We start from the raw sequence: 19,285 nt of genomic DNA, 5'->3' as shown, positions 1-19,285 counted from the left end.
GACGCATCTCATATTTCTTATATCTTTTATAAGTTTTATGTGGTTTTTTTTTCTACCAATATGTGATCACTCTTGTTACCTGTCCTTCCATCAGCAGACATCCAGGTTCCCTTATGTATTTCTTTTCGTTATAACTGGGTACTCCTCATCACCATATTTTTCCATCGCAAAACTGATTAGTCTTTTGGTAGTTTTTTTAATCGTTACATTTAAATAATACTACATCCAAAAAGCTTATCTGTAAACAGGTAGTATAAAACAATGTTTTCCACCTACCTCTACCGAAAGTATACTTTTCCGGACCTGATTGTAGGGAGCAAAGTTGTACTTTTCCTCCCTAGGGAGGAAAATATTTTTCCTCCCTAGGGAGGAAAAGTAAAAGTGACGTCATGGTATTTCATTTATGAAATGTAACTTATTGACGCCCTGTACAATATCTATTTTCTATTACGTCAGTTTCTATACATTTTAACGTTTATTTATAAAACACTCTGTATTTTGCAGAATGGTAAAAAACAGTAAATTGTTATTTTGATTTAACAATGTTTACATTATTAATTTGACTTATATTTGACAGTTGACAGTTATATTGTACGTACTTGTTAGTTTTAGTTCTAATAAATTTTGTTGGTTAGTTACATAAATAAATTAAGTAAAAATGAAAACATGACTTGTTATTTGAGGAAGGTGGAAAAACCATATGTATAACATGGGAGTAAAGTGCCTTTTCCTCCCTTGAATGATTACTGCCCTCCGCTACGCGTCGGGCAGTAAACTTCATTCTCGGGAGGAAAAGTAGCACTTTCCTCCCTTGTTATACAAATAGCTATTACTTTATTTCTAGAAAAAGTTCAGTTCAATACCAACCCATAACAGAAGACATAACACCGGTAACTCCAGTGGCTAATACAAAAGATGAAGCTGGTTTCAAAACTCCCCAGAACACCCCACATGTATTTGAAAATATCAGAAAATCTGTTTTGAAATCCCGAAGTAGACATGAGGCAGTGTCCCGAAGAGTGTCTGCTGGAAATGATTCTATCAGAAAAAATGTGTTGAATGCGGGCGAGGGTGTTAAAAGACCTAGAGAATCCACTGGTAGTGTCAGATCTAATAAACGAATGAAATTAAGCACAAATGAAGCTAACAGTTCCATTGATGTAAGTATTTTATTTATATAAAAATGTGTACACAAATAATATACATGCCTCCAAGAAATTAACACACCACCTTAAAAATTCGTCATTTTTAAAAAAAAATTTTTAACGTGTTATAGCCTTATTATTCTTTTACAATATCGCTGTAATAATATTGTCCCTACACAGGTAAATTATCATTGTATACCGGGTGTACCAATCAAACTGATTTTTTCTCAAAGTTCGCGTCACCCTGTGAAATATTCTAGCATTTATAAAATACTGAAATTAAAATCCAACTATAGCCCCATGTTTTTTTAACATCCTGTTTTTTGATTCATTCACTATGTTGGATAATAAAAAAGTTAGGTACTTTAACAACTAGCCTTGTTTTTCGTCAACTCTTAGCGTTTGGCCACACGGGCGGTTTTTTACGGCCGCCGTAAGAGCAGTAAAAATCAGCGCGAAAATGGGTCCCACGGTGAGAATAGTAGATGGCCAGAGTGTTGCTGCGCGATATTTTACAGCTCAGTCTGGCCATCTACTATTCTCACCGTGGGACCCATTTCGCGCTGATTTTTACTGCTCTTACGGCGACCGTAAAAAACCGCCCGTGTGGCCAAACGCTAAGGGGTAATTCTGCATGAAAAAATAATGACAGTTTGCTTTATAAACGTATGTCCGCAAATGCTTCGTTTCCGAGATAGGGGGTGTTGAATATTTTCCTGCAAACTGACGATTTATTTATTGCTCTAAAACCGGTTAAGATATGCAAATGAAATTTGGTGGGTTTTAAGAGGTAGTTATTGTGCATTTTTTTGACATAAAATTAAGAATTTTATGTTCACTATTGACGCACATAAGGATCATATTACCCCGTAGGCGCTCCAATGATGAGTATTAAATTCCTAATTGTATATTAAAAATGCGCAATAACTACCTCTTAAAACCCACCAAATTTCATTTGCATATCTTAACCGGTTGTAGAGCAATAAATCAATCGTCAGTTTGTACGAAAAATTTCAACGCGCCTTATCTCAGAAACGATGCATTTGCGGACATACGTTTATAAAGCAAGTTGTCATTATTTTTTCATGCAGAATGATCCCTTAAAGTTTGTCATACTTATTTGACGAAAAACAAGGCTAGTTGTTAAAGTAACTTTTTTATTATCCAACATAAGCGAATGAATCAAAAAGCATATTGTTAAGAAGACATGAGGCTATAGTTGGGTTTTAATTTCAGTATTTTATAAATGCTAGAATATTCCACAAGGTCACGCGAACTTTGAGAAAAAATCACAGTTTGATTGGTACACCCAGTATACAATGACACTTTACCTGTCTAGCAACAATATTATTACAGCGATATTGTTAAAGGAAAGGCTATAACATGTTAAAAATCACTGAAATCGGACAACAGGTTTAGGACATTCGAGACATCAAAAATTACTAATTTTTAAGGTGGTGCGTTAATTTATTGGAGAAATGTACACAGACAACATTTGAATGATGCCCAATTTTGTGGCAAAACGATAATAAAGAAATACTTTTGCTCCAGTTTTTCTTTTAAGGGCACCCAAAGTCCCATTTAACGACAATGTTAATCCGCGAGTAGTCGCGCCGTTAGATAGAATCTCACATTTTATCCTTTTTCGCGATAACTTGATGAAAAATTTTGCAATTTTGAAAAAAATGCGTAAGTGGAAGGGTGTAGTAATGCGTAGGTATTTTTTTTTCTTCTTTTTGTTGAATTTATGGCTTTGGGGAGATCCAATTAGCGTTAATAATAATTGTTAAAAATAATATCGACACCCACATCGAACAAGGTTGTAACTCAAGTTACATCTATTTTCAGATTTCAACACAGGCGAATTCAGCAAAAAATTGCGCACACGTCAATATAAACGACATAGTTTAATTCTCAATAGTTTGGCTAATACTCCATTGAAAAAAGTTGTATTTTAACTTACGTGTGCCATTTTAGCGTGAAAAAGGCAGTAACACTGTATACTCCCTATGTTAAATATTTGCTTTCTTTATACGTGACGATTAACAAGGTTGTTAAATGAGTTACAACTTTGTTTCACGTATGTTTAATTTATTAAGTATTTAAACATATGGTGTATCTCATAAGTCAATTTATAGAAATCAAAATAAAAAACGGAATGAAAGACTTTTTTCCATTTTGATAGTTGCGGTGGACAAAATAAATATAGAATAGTTTTTGCTACATACTTCTATACCGGGTGGTGAATTGGAACACGGGCCATAGGAAACTCAATGTAAAATTCTAAACTGTTGAATTCCTGCTTCCCTAATTATTTGACATCAAAAGTCATAAGAAACTATTTGTAGAGAATTGAAATCTGTATTGAAAACAACTGTTAATATTGTTCTATGAACAATAATTATTCAAAATTTTGTAAAAATATAATACAATTTTCAGAGAAATACGCCAAAGTTACGCCACACACAGTGCAATAATGTGTATAAGATTGCATTCGGTGACAATGAATTTATTATATTAACAATTTGAACTGTCAATTTCTTTATTTATTTTATCATTTATTGTTTAAAACACAATAAAGTTGATCAGATATCCTCAGTTAAGGAGAAAGTATGAATAATAAAGATATTTTCTTCAGTCAATAGTGTGCTCACTGTCAGTTAAATAGTAACGTGTGGCTTAACATGCCCACACATACCTACTGCGGTAAATACATTATATTTTTCAAAATTTTGGAATGTGTTTAAATCGTAGAACAATTGTAACTTCTGTTTTTAATACACATTTCAATCCTCTACAAATAACTTCTCACGACTTTTGATGTAGCATAATTAGGGAAGCAGGAATTCAACAGTTTAAAATTTTACATTGAGTTTCCTATGGCCCGTTTTCCGATTCACCACCCGGTATAGTGAAACAGTGTAATATTAACATTACACATGTATTTTTCGAAATAGCATATTCACAAAACGAGGGCGATTCAATGCATGCCCTTATAGAAAAACGGAAAAAACATAAGTCGTACATGCTCCAGACCAATGGATAAGCATGATACGATATGCCAAAGCATCAGGCAAGCCTAAATCCGTAACTGAATTAAATCAGAACCAAATTCTAAATTTTAACCTATTTAAGGACACACATATTAATTTTGAAGCAGATATTAATAGTAAAAGACTAAAGTAATCAAGTAAAATGGTCTAGAATTAAATATTTACAGATACGCAATAAAAATGCGAAACATTTGAGATATTTTATACCATGATTTTTTCATAGTGATAGAATATTGTTGTTATTGTAAAATTTTTAATTTCCAATTAAAATTGTGAAAATTGTTAGTTCATATTTTGTTTAAAAATCCCTTAAAAACTCATTTTCTCCTAGCTATACAGCAAATAACTCAAAACATACAACCTTTTAATAGTTAAACGGGAAAAATAATTAACACAGAGAGTGTAAAATGGTTGTTACGCGACTTACAACCTTTTTCTACGAATACTCATGTTTAATCTCAAGGTTGTATCTCAATCAAACTCAAGATTTTCAATAGTTATTAAAATTACAAAACATACATCTCACAGTAATCCCTTATTATGATTTAAATATCATATCAAATTAGTGTAAAAGAGTATAAGTCATTTCGCTACAAATTTTTAAAAAGTCATGTTTTCGTTTTTTGCCTCTCCTGTAAAATCGCTAAAACTGAGTTACAACCTTGTTCGATGGGGGTGTCGATATTTCTAACATAGCAAGTAAATAAAAATACTATAAAATAAATTTTTTTTGTAAATTCGTATTTAAGTTCGTATTGTGAGATGAAATCTAACACGCGACTGTTCACGTTACAGAAGTGAGCGCGACTACTCCCGGGTTATTATTATATCTCTGTAACCAAAGCACTTAGACCTAATTCTTTTTTTTAAACTATATGTATTTTTTAGTGCCGCGTAGATTTTTGTAAAGTTGGAGTGAAAGAAACATTTATTTTAAAATACTCCTACAAAAAAGACCCAAAAAAAGTTTAGATTTTATTTTTTATTTTACTTATTTGTGTACATTTTTCAATAAAACTTTACGCGGCACTTGATATTGTCTATCTACAACTACTCTAAAAGTTTGGACCTTCTATCATCTAAGGATCAAGGAGATATTTGACATCAAAAGTTAAAAACCTAGTATCTGGGAAATCGCAAAAACATAAAACACTCTAATAGATTATAAAGCTACCGGTACACGGTAAGTTGAGTGCAGACATTCAGAAAACATAATTTTGTAACCATGGATATTTTGTACTATAATGTGTTATATATCGTTGGAAAGAGAAGATTTCAGAGAATAATTTTCAATCAAAACCCAAAAAAGTTAAAAAATTCAATTTTCGGACTTTGGTGCCCTTAACTTCTTCTTCAAACCTATCTGCAGCGAATGTTGGCTATTAACATGGCAATTCTGATTTTGCTTCCGCCCGAACTACTTCCGCAGATTTTGCTGCTACGGGTGTCGTCTCATGCCTGGTTTGCGTCTGCTGTGTATTTTCCCTGGATAATCAATTGAGGGTGTTAAGCCAATGTAATGAAGTCATATTTTTGAAATTATATAAGTCTTGTTTTATAACCTTGATATATAGATATCTTGTCATCAGGAAAAGTAGTGTATTTAGTAATGCAGTAAGTAATACAGTAAAAACTTAAACCACTTTTCCTTTTAAGAGAATATATCAAGATTATAAAGCAACACTTACATCATTTCAAAAATATGACGTACACTACTTTAGTTTTAACACCCTCAATTGTCAGGTGAATATAAGTAAAACGTGAAAATGCTATTTTGATTTTAATACATTTTATTAAAACATTTATTTGTTTGCAGTCTTCATTTTCATCATTTGACTCTGAAGTATTTGAGGCAGATACTCCAAAACACGCGGCCAAGAATATCTCAGTACATCAACCTGATTTCTCATCAAGATTTTCTTCTGATCCTCAACAAAAAAAATCTGCAGTTGTCAGGAGATCTTTGCAGATCGTAACTAATGTTGAAAACAGTAAACCCGTTTCAACCCCTCCAGTATCTAAGAAAATTAGTCAAAAAGGATCCAAAAACGACCTTAGCGACGTAGAAGGTGTAAAAACACTCATGAAAACACCAAAAACACATAAAGAACCTGAAAATGATTTATCCAACGTTTCAGGTGTGAAAAATCTTCTGAAAACACCTAAAATTCATAAGGAGCCTAAGAATGATTTGACCAATGTCGCAGGTGTGAAAAAACTTCTAAAAACTCCGAAAGTACAGAAAGAACCTAAAAATGATTTGAGCAATATTGCTGGCGTGAAGAAACTTTTGAAAACGCCTAAACCTCAGAACGAGCCCAAGAATGATTTGACTAATGTTGCAGGTGTTAAGAAACTTCTAAACACTCCCAAGGTACAGAAAGAACCTAAAAATGATTTGAGCAATGTTGCTGGTATGAAGAAAATTTTGAAAACACCCAAACCCCAAAATGAACCCAACAATGATCTGCGAAACGTTTCAGGTGTTAAGAAACTTTTAAAAACGCCCAAGGTACAAAAAGAACCTGAAAATAATTTGATAAATATACCTAGTTTCAAAAAGTTGTTCTCACCAACGAAAGAAGCAAAATCACCCAAAAACGATTTGACATCGGTTCCCAATTTAAGAAGAATAATGTCACCGAAGCAACAAAATACACCGAAAAATGATTTGACAGATGTAAGAGGTTTAAAGAAGTTGATGAAGACCCCTAAAGAAACAAAAGAACCTTTAAATGACTTGACTGATGTTCGTGGATTAAAAAAATTAATGAGGTAAGCTAACTAACTCCTTAATCATTCTGCCTTGCTTAGCGAAAACGCCGTATCTGCAAAAATCTGAAAAAATTAGATTTATACATTTTTCTAACCCAAATGTGCATACCTATCTTATTTGCTTACTAAAAATGACGTAAGTTAAGCCAAAATACATTAAACACAACGCATTTTATGCCGTATCTGCAAAAATGTTCATGGATCCTTAGAATAAATGCGTCATCTGAAAAATACTTAGACAAAACGCCGTATTTAAATGTCACTTGCCGCGTTTATCCTAAGCAGGCACTAGATGCGGCGTTCTGCCTAAGCATTTGACAGATTTTTACAGCATGTGTAAAATTTTTAATAAGGTTAGTTTGTTGCCATTTTTCAACGAGAACGGTTGTTTGATATAATTTTTTAAATATGTCGAGTCATAGTAAGGCATTTTAATTTGTTTTGTTATTAGTCTGGGCTGATTATCGGAGAATAGGCCATTTTTGGGAAAAGTTATTTACCAGCAATTTTATTGCTGGAATCGAAGCTTATGATTATATATATATTAATAATATAGGTATGCAAAGTCCGCAGATAGTGTGCTACTTTTTTTATTAACAAAATGGCGCCCCCAAATCGTGTTTATTTTTAATTTTTGCTCCATAACTCCGAACATTTTAACTTTACACCAAAAACACCCTAATAAAAATTCACCGAAATTAAATTCTGCATAAAGGCATGTTTTCCCGATCCACTCCGATGAAAATTTTCCTCGGAAAATGCGGGTTTTCCCAACAAAATCTTTAAATTTCAAATAAAGTTTTAGATAAGTAATTATCTACCAATAATTAAATAACACGTTGACATAAAAGCTTTCTTGGTTTAGATTATATTTCCAGAAGCCGGTGAAAATTAAACGAATATTTTAGCAACAATTCAATTGTTAATTAATAATTTACGATCGCAATAATAACCAAAATAATTATGATACACTGATCAATCTTTGAAATCTTATAAAGATGAGACGCCTATTTAATATTTTGTCGACAAAATATAAATTTTTAATTTTTTTGAATAATCTTTAAATGTTTAAAAAAATAGTTATAAACAAATTAACGTTTCTCAGAAAGTTTTTATTATATTCTTATTTTAAAAAATAGGTAAAATGCGTATTTCAGAGATCTTGAAAATGAATACTTTAAAACTTTTTTCCAACCATTTGCAAAAAAGTTATGAAACAGCAAAGTAAACATACGATTACTACGTTGTTTATACTTTTTTTTAATTCTTTCAAAGCGTAAAAGTGAGTTTAAAGTACAAGCTAATTACTTACAAAAAATATCGATTATTAGTTTAATGGTTATATTTTAATAAGATAATAAATATTTTTTTTTCTGTAATTTACACGCGCCAAAATAGACTAATACGGTACCGTAGCTATGTATTATGTATTATACCCGTCCACACACACAACTCGCGCGAGTTTAAAGCGTGTCAGTCGCTTCGAGTGAACATCTCCGCCTCTGTATCGAGCCTACTTTCGCGCTAAAAATTACAAAAAAAAACATTTTTAATCTTTGATTAGAATATAACCATTGAACTAATGTTTGATATTTTTTGAGAGTAATTAGTTTGTACCATAAACTCACTTTTAAGATTTAAAACAATTAAAACAAATTATAAACAACGGAGTGATCGTATGTTTACTTTTCTGTTTCATAACTTTTTTGCAAATGGTTGGAAAAATTTTTTAAAGCATTCATTTTCAAGACCTTTGAAATACGCATTTTAAGTATTTTTAAAATTATAATATAATAAACAGTTTCTGAGGAATGTTAATTTGTTTATAACTATTTTTTAAACATTTAAAGATTATGCAAAAAAATGAAAAATTTATATTTTGTCGACAAAATATTAAATAGGCATCACATCTTTATAATCTTTCTAAGTTTGATCAATGTCTCATGATTACTTTGGTTGTTATTGCGACTGTAAATTGTTAATTAACAATTGAATTGTTGCTAAAATATTCGTTTAATTTTCACCGGCTTCTGCAGTTTTAATCTATACCAAGAAAGCTTTTATTTCACCAAGTTATTTAATTATTAATAAATAATTACTTGCCCAAAAAATTTATTTGAAAATTCGAGATTTTGTTGGGAAAACCCACATTTTCCGAGGAAAATTTTCGTCGGAGCAAATCGGGAAAAACATGTCTCTATGTAGAATTAAATTGGGGAGAATTTTTATTTGAGTGTTTTTAGTGTAAAGTTAAAACCTTCGGAGTTATAGACCAATAATTAATAAAAACACAATTTGGGGGCGCCATTTTGTTAATAAAAAAAGTAGCACACTATCTGCGGACTTTGCATACCTATATTATTAATATATAGGATCATAATATTCGATTCCAGCAATAAAATAATAACCTTTCTTTGTACTTTACTAATTAGACCAGCGTATTATAACTATTTTTTTTTCAAAATTTAAAGATTATGCAAAAAAACGAAAAATTTATATTTTGTCGATAAAATATTAAATAAGCATCTCATCTTTATAATCTTTATAAGTTTGATCAATGTATCATGATTATTTTGGTTATTATTGCGATCGTAAATTGTTAATTAACAATTGAATTGTTGCTAAAATATTCGTTTAATTTTCACCGGCTTCTGGAATTACAATCTATACCAAGAAAGCTTTGATGTCACTAAGTTATTTAATTATTGATTAATAATTACTTACCTAAAACTTTTTTTGAAAATTAGAGATTCTGTTGGGAAAACCCGCATTTTCCGAGGAAAATTTTCGTCAGAGCAAATCGGGAAAAACATCTCTATGCAGAATTTAATATCGGTGAATTTTCATTTGGGTGTTTTTGTTGTAAATTTAAAATCTTCGGAGTTATAGAGCAATAATTGAAAAAAATACGATTTGTCGGCGCCATTTTGTTTATAAAAAAAGTAGCACACTATCTGCGGACTTTGCATACCTATATTATTAATATATAGGATCTTATAATTCGATTCCAGCAATAAAGTTGCTGGTAAATAACTTTTCCATGAATTTTGCTAATTAGCCCAGAGTATATGGTTTTATTCTGTTCCTTTCATTTTTATGTTTTAGTCTACAAATAATAAATAGTCCATTTACTCACGGTGTTTGTTGTGAATTTTAGAGAACCGCTTATATTGACACCAAATTTGTCATACACATAGCTAACAAGAAAAGAAGTGGTATTATGCCGATGTGTGCTTTTGTCCTGGGGGTAAAAGGGGTATTCGCAGGGTAATATGCGCGAGAATATCTGGGAGTATTCTCGGGGGTAAAAGAACATATGTTCAAAATAAGTCTGGAATTGGATAAACTGACTAATTCTAAGCAACTTTTGTTGTACAGATTTCCAATAAGTCAATACTTTTCGAGTTATTTGCGAGTGAATATGTTCATTTTTCAACAAAAAACCCCATTTTTAGACGGTTTTTCGTAAACGACTCAAAAACTAATTATTTTTAGAAAAAATACTCTTAACAAAAATATGGCCTACAAAAAAGTAAAAAAAAAATTTATATATGAAATCTACAAACTCAGTAGAAGCAAAGTTGTAGCTAATGAAAAGTAGGTTCTTATTCGTCAAATTCCAAATTGAATATTTCAATGTGAAATAACCAAAAAATGAAGCACTTTTCGGGGAAAACTCATTACACCTTTAATGTGTTTAAAAAGACTTTTTTTATTCTAAAAAAAAGTTTCTAGCAACAAGAACCAGCAGCAAGCAACCTTTTTTTGTAAAAAAAATGGTAAAAATCAACCCCTAATTAGCATTCCAAATGAAAGTTAATTGTTACCGCTTTTAACATTTACTTTATATACTATGGTTGTTCAAAATTTGCATACACTCGTGAATAATGACTCGTTCAAGCCCGTTTAATTACAGACTTTTCAAAAATAAGCACTTTGAACCGATGAAACTTTAGATCATATAAACAATAGATAAGTAAGTAACTTGTGGTGGAGCGGTAATTATTAAATATATTTCTTAAGTTAGTAGGATAATATATAATTCTAATATTAACAATTAAAAGATATATTTGAAATTAAAAACAAAACACTTTAAAAAAGTTATAATTAGTTTTCCCATATATGTGCTTGATTTTTTGGTAATTTCACGTTGAAATTTTCGATTTGTAATTTGACGAGTAAGAACCTCCTATCTTCCATTAGCTACAAATCTGCTTCTACTGGGTCTGCAAACTTCATATATTTATAGGTATTTACATTTTTTTCACTTTTTATAAGCTATAGTTTTTCGATAAAATACTTACTTTTTGAGTTATTTGCGAAAATCCGTCCAAAAACGTGTTTTTTTTTTGTTGGAAAATGAACATATTTACTCGCAAATAACTTGAAAAGTATTGACTTAATGAAAAAACTTTATAGAACAAAAGTTGTTTAAAATTAGTCATTTTATCCAATTGCGGACTTATTTGAACATATGTTTTTTCACCCCGAGAAGGGGTGAAACTCACATTCAGGGCAAAAGCACACATCAGCTCAATCTCACTTTTTCCTTTGACATGTTAGCTATGAGTATGCCAAATGTCATGTCAAACTAAGCGGTTCTTTAAAATTGTTAAAAATGAAAATTTGTTAATAGCTTAACAATGTCTAGTCAGACAAACTTTGATGTACGGGAACACTGGAATAGGGGAAGTTTTAATTGTGGAACAGGTTAAAAATCTGGAACGTCAGACTATGAAAACGTCCCATGTATTTTGTCGGACAGAACTTCCAATTAATTTGTTACCTTTTCATTAAACTCTCACTCAGGGCCGCGCCGTCCATAAGGGCGAAGAGGGGCGGTGCCCCCGGCGCCGTATTGAAAAGGCGCAGGCAATGCCGAAAATTTTTTTTGACAATACCGAAATTACCAGATTTTTTTATTACCAGAAACAATAAACAAAAGTAATGACATCGACTAAGGACAGGAAGGATTTTACCCACTGGTAAAATCAAACCAGAAATATTAGTAATATTTTATTGTAAAATTGAAAACTTACCAATCGTAGGTAAATAAAAATAGCAGCTAATATTACTTTGATCCCATAAGTGTACGAAACCTTATTTATCTCATTAATCTAAACTAGATATATGTTTGTTCTCCGGTAGTGTAATCGTTGTTTTTTGTAAATAACGAAGAAGTGGTTCAAGCACTTCAAGAATAAAGAAAGGAAAAGCAGTTAGAAAAGATGATATTTTTGGGAAAGTGTGGAGATCATTACGAGAGACAGGAACAAGGTGGCTAACAGGTTTATTTAATAGAATTAGAGAAGTTAGACAAATGCAATACGAATGGAAAAGCAGTATTTATATTAGTACCTATTTACAAAACATGGGAGATACAACCATGTACAAACTACAGGACGATAAAACTATTTAGTCACACCATAAAATTATGGGGGAGAGTAATTGATAAACGGATACGTGAAGAAACCGAAATATGCGATAATAAATTTGGGTTTATGCAGGGCAGATCAACAACAGATGCACTTTTCATTGTAAGGCAGTTGATGAAAGATACAGGAATAAAGAAACAAACGCTAATATGCTAAATTTTGAGAAAGCATATGATGATAGAATTCCTCGAAAGATTCTATGGTCCTCAATAACAAAGCAGTTCCGGATGAATATGTAAATATTGTGAGGGATATGTATGAGGAAGTAACAACTAGTGTTAGGGCAGGTGTGGAATTAGAGTTGGATGGATCGATGGATGAAGTGGAATGAAGCAAGTGGTTTGTTGCGTGACAGAAAAATTCTAATGAAGCTGAAAGGAAAATTCTATAAAACAACTATAAGGCCATAGCTATGATGTACGGAACTGAATGTTGGACAGTTAAAAAGAAAGAAGAACAACGAATGCATGTGGCGGAAATGAGAATGCTTAGATGGATGACTGGAGTGACAAAGAAGAATAAGATTGGGAATGAGTATATTAGGGGAAGTGTAGGGGTGACACCAATAGATGCCAAAGTGAAAGAGCATAGGTTAAGATGGTTTGGTCATGTTCAACGTCGAGACGTCAGTCACACAATATGAAGAATTCTTGAACTGCAGGTTCCTGAAAGGAGTAAGAGAGTAACACCAAAGAAGACCTGGGGTGAGACGCTTAGGCAGGACATATCAGTAAAGGGGATTAATATGGATATGATCCAAGACAGAAACTTATGGAGACATGCAATTAGGGAAGCTGACCCCGAATAGAGATAAAGATAAGAAGAATAATGATGAAACAAATAGTTTGTAGGTTTTTGCTTTATGCATGACTGACGCGACACATAGCGCATTGATCTGACGTTTTAGGATCTTACAATTTGACGTTAAGCATATGATAAATAGCTAACAGTTACATACCATTTTTGACAAAAATTTTTATACAAACAATGACAATGACATTACAAAAGTAGCTCCAATATTGTCATATTTCGCCACTACTCACGTTAGCATCGTTTCAAGTTACCCCCACTATAGTCACGCACGGAGCGAATACGGTAAACGTATACCGGTTCACTAAGTCGCAAAAAACTACTTACAAATCAAGGAGGAAAGGGGCGCCTAAAATTTCTTGCCCCGGGGCGCTTTAAAGCCTTGGCGCGGCCCTGCTCTCACTCAAAAATTAGATTGCTAGTTATCACCTATCATAATTCCTGTCATTTGGCATGTTCTTACGTGTCGGATTTATTAAAATGCCCAGTTGGTGGTAAATACCAGTCTGATTTTTGCATGAGAGTTTAATGAAAGGGTAACAAATCAATTGGAAGTTCTGTCCGACAAAATACATGGGACGTTTTCGTAGTCTGACGTTCCAAATTTAATCTGTTCTACAATTAAAACTTCCCCTCTTCCAATGTTCCCATACATCAAAGTTTGTCCGACGAGACACCGTTAAACTATAAACAAATTAATCAACTTTTTTTGGAACGCGGGATCCAGGTCTAACTTCTGATGTTCAGTTTTTTGGTTTATTTTAAGGACCTACATACCTTCAAAAAATTAATAGAAAACATGATCCAAAATGCCTTAAGAGGATCGCACAGTGGTGAATTTCGCCGAAAACCTGGCCAAAATGTAAAAATTTAAGTTTAATGGTTTACCCCGAGAAATTTTATATGAACCTTGCTCTGTAGGCATTTGAGAATCATAAACGGCCGTTAAAGGTAGAACAATACATGCAGATCATGCATGGGCGCCCATCTAAAAAATTTTTAGGGAAGAGGCCAGACGTGAGTATGTTGCACATTACATTTTGTATACTTTGGATGACAATATAATGTAGTTTAAAGCAACAGAAAAGCTAGGGGGCCCGTGGCCGTGCCCATGGATATGGGCGCCTATGAGATCATATATTTATATTAGTGTAAAGGTGTGATTGAACGACAGCGGACCATATAAAAATTAAGTATGTTATACAATAATATTGGGGCATTGTTTGGTTTTCATTTAGAACTATAGACGTGTATTATTTTGTTAGTTTATAGCAGACGCTGTATCTGGAGGCAAGTGGAGTATTTTAATATACTTTTTAGACATTTTTTTTCGTAAAATTGACTTTATTTACAACATATTTGCAAAATATTGGCAAGAATCTTCAATCGTTTTAAGTTTTCCAAGTTTTAAAAAGGGAAGAGAAAAAAGTCTACTTTGATTAGCAAAGATATTTTGCTTAATAAATAGTTCAAAATGTATATAAATATTCCTTAAAAAATCATCTGCAGCCAGGTGCATCCTTAGCGGAATTTTTTATTAAAAAAAATAAAACATGCTAGAGAATTTCTACATTAAGAGAATTTCTACATTAAGGGACTTCAATGTTATATGGTCAGTTAATAAAGTAAGAACAAAATATGAAGCATCTGATCCAGTAAATTTACAGTTTTTTTTACACAATAACAGCCATTTTTTGTTATTTTTTTTTTGCTTTCTTCTTCTTTTTTTTAATCTTTAAGTCCTTTTACCTTTATGTATAATCCTATGTTTTTGTTTCCTTACTTTTATATTTTTTAATAATTTTGGTCGTGTGAGCCAAAAATTTTAACTTTTTAAAGATGAAATGCATAAACGAAACTTTGTGTTAAGAAGCCACACATTGATAGGTAATAATTATAATTTATCGGATCCATTTACAAAACAATTAAAATGTATTAAGAGTTGACCTACCTATTTTTGGCTTCTTAATATAAAGTATCGTTTATGCATTTTATTTTTAAATAAAAAAGGCAAAATTTTTGGACTCACGCGACCAAAATTATTAAAAAATATAAAAATAAGAAAGCCAAAAGATAGACCTATACATAAAGGTAAAAGGACTTAAAGATTAAAAAAAAGAAGAAGAAAGCAAAAAAACTAACAAAAAATGGCTGTTATTGTGTAAAAAAACTGTAAATTTAGTGGATCGGCTGCTTCATATTTTGTTCTTACTTTATTAACTGACCATAACATTAAAGTCTCTTAATGTAGAAATTCTCCAACATTTTACAGTTTTTTTAAATGAAGAATTCCGCTAAGTTTGCAACTTGTTGCAGATGATTTCTTGAGAAATATTTATATGCATATTGAGTTATTTATTAAGCAAAAAATCTTTGCTGACCAAAGCTGACTTTTTTACTTTTCCCATTTTAAAACTTGGTTAACAGAAAACGATTGAACATTCTTGCCATCATTTTGTAAATATGTTGTAAATAAAGTTTATGTTAGGAAAAAGAATCTCAAAAGTATATTGAAATACTCCACTTACCTCCAGAAATAGCATCCAGTATAAAATAACAAAATAATACACGTCTATAATTTTAAACGAAAACCTAACAATGCCTCAATTGTATAACACACTTTAATTTTATTCGGTTGGCTTTCGTTTCATCCCAACTTTACACTAATAAAAATATGTGATATGCTTGTATTGTTCTACCCTCAATGGCCGTTCATGATCCTCAGAAACCTACCAAGCAAGATTCATATAAAATTTCTCGGAATATATAAACTTAAATTTTTGCATTTTGTCCAGGTTTTCGGCAAAATTCACCACTGTGGATCGGTACGTATTTTCGGCTGCAATGCAATTCAAATGGGGATTCATTTTTTTCGAATCCTGAGAAAACTAATAAGTATTTTTGAAAAATTTAAACGCAGAATGAAAGATCACGTTATTAGCGAGGGCCGAAAGTCCCTGAGAACTTCTATAATGTTTATTTTAATAAGTTACAGGGGTGAAAAACTAAGAGAAAATTTAGTGTGATTTTTAATTTCAAATATATCATTGAAAATAAACTTTTTATTTATTCTAAGGGACTTTCGGCCCTCGGTAATAATTTAGTCTTTCATTCTGCGTTTAAATTTTTCAAAAATATTTATTGGTTTTTTCAGGATTTGAAAAAAATAAACACAATGCCGTGGTAATATTTTCCAAATCTATCTTTGTCTTACAACGCACTCAGCCGAATATAATATTGTCAGCATATATTGTCAGTCAGACACTGAGAATCAGTGACAATTTTAAATATTTGACATTGCATCGGGAATATGTTGAGTTATTGATTAAATATTATTGAAATATAGCGTATTTGATAAATAATTGATTTAAGGCGTGAACTTAATAAAAAGTTATTTATTGTGTATTATTTGTGGAAGATCCAAGCAGAGAATACATCAGGATAATATATTCTGTGATCCAAGTATTTTGTTGTTAAAGATGTTCAAAATTGTAAGCGTTTCATAACAATATATTATTAAAAATCACTTTAACACTTTTCCTCTTTTCTCGATTGAGTATTAGTCTTTGTTGTACAAATAAATTATTACAATCACTGAATACATATCTACCTAGTTAGTGAAAAAATTATCACATTTATTAATAGGTCTGGATCCCGCGTATGAAAAAAAAGTTGATTAATAGCAAGATGAAAATTTGTTAATAGCTTAAGGGTGTCTAGTCGGATAAACCTTGATATATGGGAACACTGAAACAGGGGCAGTTTTAATTGTGGAACAGGTTAAAAATTTGGAACGGTCAGACCACGGAAACGGCACATTTATTTTGTCCGACAGAATAGACTTAAACTCTCCGAACAGAGATTAAACTCTCATGCAAAAATCAGACTGCTATTTATCACCAAATGGGCGTTTTAATTAGTGGAACATGTAGAAAATGTCAAATGACAGGAATTATGACACGTGATAAATAGCAGTCTGATTTTTGCATGAGAGTTTAATCTTTGTTCGGAGAGCTTAAGTCTATTCTGTCGGACAAAATAAATGTGCCGCTTTCGTGGTCTGACCGTTCCAAATTTTTAACCTGTAACACAATTAAAACTGCCCCTGTTCCAGTGTTCCCATATATCAAAGTTTATCCGACTAGACACCCTTAAGCTATTAACAAATTTTCAGCGTGCTATTAATCAACTTTTTTTTTCATACGCGGAATCCAGACCTATAACTGTTAATAATTTCCAATTATAAAAATAACAGTTATCCAAGAACATTCAAAACCCATCTCTTGAAATTAATAATGACATTTTCAAGTAGAATGACATTCTTGTAATGTTTACATATCCATACCAGTGTGAATTTTACTACGCGTAATTTGCCGTGTAAAGACAGAAAAAGTAGGGATACACGTAAAATATTTGCGAATTATGTACCCATAGCCTTAAGGGGCGCCAAAATCCTTTTTTGCACGCAGGCGCCAGTAACCCTTACAGGGGTCCTGGGTCCGGGGTCCTGGTTCCTAGATATTTAAAATTCACTAAACGCTCAAAATTAAAGTCATTGATGGTGATGTTCTGACCGATCCTGTCTCTATTTTGGTTGCGGTTCGTATATGTATATTTCGTTTTACTTTCATTGATTAGGAGCCCCATCTTTTCTGCTTCCTTCTCGAACTTAATGAAAGTCTCCTCAACCCTTAATCTGGAGTTTCCTATTATATCGACATCATCTGCAAATGCCAACAGTAAGTTTAATCCTTCTTTATGAAATCCATTCATAAACAATAGTCCATTATTTTTTTAAATGTCTCCGAGTATTGTTGTCCAACTCTCACTTTACGTTGTAACCGTTCCATATAATTTTATCTCTTGCTAGCTTTATATGTACTAGTGATGTAACGAATGTCATTTTTTGAACATTCGCGAATACGAATGCGAATATCTGGTACCGACATTCGCTAATGCGGATGCGAATGCGAATATTCAGTTTTTTTTTAATTTGTTTCTATTTTTGTAATGTTTCCTAAACTAATGAAAAGTTCATTGATATTTAGTGTAAATCAATCTGAATTTTAAGCTTTATTACATAATACCAAATAATAAAAAAAATGAAGGCTGATAATGCGATTATACAAGGTTAAGTTCTATCTATCTGTTGCCCTTCATTTGTCCAAAGTTGAACGTAGGCCTTCCCCATATTTTTCGACTCTTCTCGGTTCAGTGCTAATGCTGTCGATCTGGTCCCTGTGTATCTTTTTAGGTCATCTGACCATCTCGTCTGTGGTCTGCCCCTTCCTCTTTTGTAGTCCTAAGGTCTTCAGTGAGTTATCGCTTCATTCTATCTTCCGTCTCTTTGTCTGCTGTTGTATCCTGCATATTTATATTTGAGAGTAGTTGCATGTTTGAGGTTAAGTTACCTTTTCTTAATAAAAAAAGATGAGAAGTGAATAGATTTTGATTTTATTAACCTAATATTATCTTAAAATTTATTATTTTTTTTCTGGTTTTCATATTCGCAAAACATTCGCACAAATTTCGCGGATGCGAATGCGAATATGCAAAAACATGCGAATATTCGCGAATGCGAATACGAATATTCGTTACATCACTAATACAGTTGAGTCCGCGAGTTTTTACCCGTGCGTCATTAATACCTGGCGAGATAAAACACATACTTTTTATCTAGCATCATTCTCTTCCACGCATGAAACTCATGACAAACCAGCTGCCGTTTGTTATTAAGTAACAACACATGTTATTTTTATGAACCATCTAGACTCAGTGCATTGAAAAGAGATAGGTACAAAAAAAGACGATTCGGTATGTTTTCATATTTTAAGCACAATTTGTTTGACGTTTCTGCTTTGTTTAATTTTGTGGCTGTCAGTCAGTTGAACTTTTTGCGGTTTTTGTCGAATTTTTGCGTTTTGAAGTTTCTTTAAATTACACAAACAGTTGTTTTCACAACTAATTTTATATTGGGCTTTGAAATTTTAAGGTAAATAATTCTATTTTGGCAATTAATATTTAAAACATACAAAGCTAACGTCATTCACACAGTAAAGAAATGACT

General features: G+C 32.0%; 1 protein-coding gene across 5 annotated transcripts in view; it reads left to right on the top strand.

Annotated features, from left to right (window-relative positions):
• LOC114337110 (proliferation marker protein Ki-67-like) overlaps positions 1-19,285 on the top strand; it is an 82,463-nt gene that overhangs the window by 50,792 nt on the left and 12,386 nt on the right. For all 5 annotated transcript variants that reach the window (XM_050642985.1, XM_050642987.1, XM_050642988.1 and 2 more), the window contains 2 exons: positions 845-1,160; positions 6,015-6,973. In XM_050642985.1, coding sequence (XP_050498942.1) covers positions 845-1,160; positions 6,015-6,973 — 1,275 coding nt within the window. The remainder of the gene's footprint in view (positions 1-844; positions 1,161-6,014; positions 6,974-19,285) is intronic.

The sequence above is a fragment of the Diabrotica virgifera genome, chromosome 2 (genome assembly GCF_917563875.1).
Source record: "Diabrotica virgifera virgifera chromosome 2, PGI_DIABVI_V3a".
NCBI lineage: Eukaryota > Metazoa > Arthropoda > Insecta > Coleoptera > Chrysomelidae > Diabrotica > Diabrotica virgifera.
The sequence above is the reverse complement of the archived record's forward strand: the minus strand, read 5'-3'. Positions and strand labels throughout refer to the sequence as shown.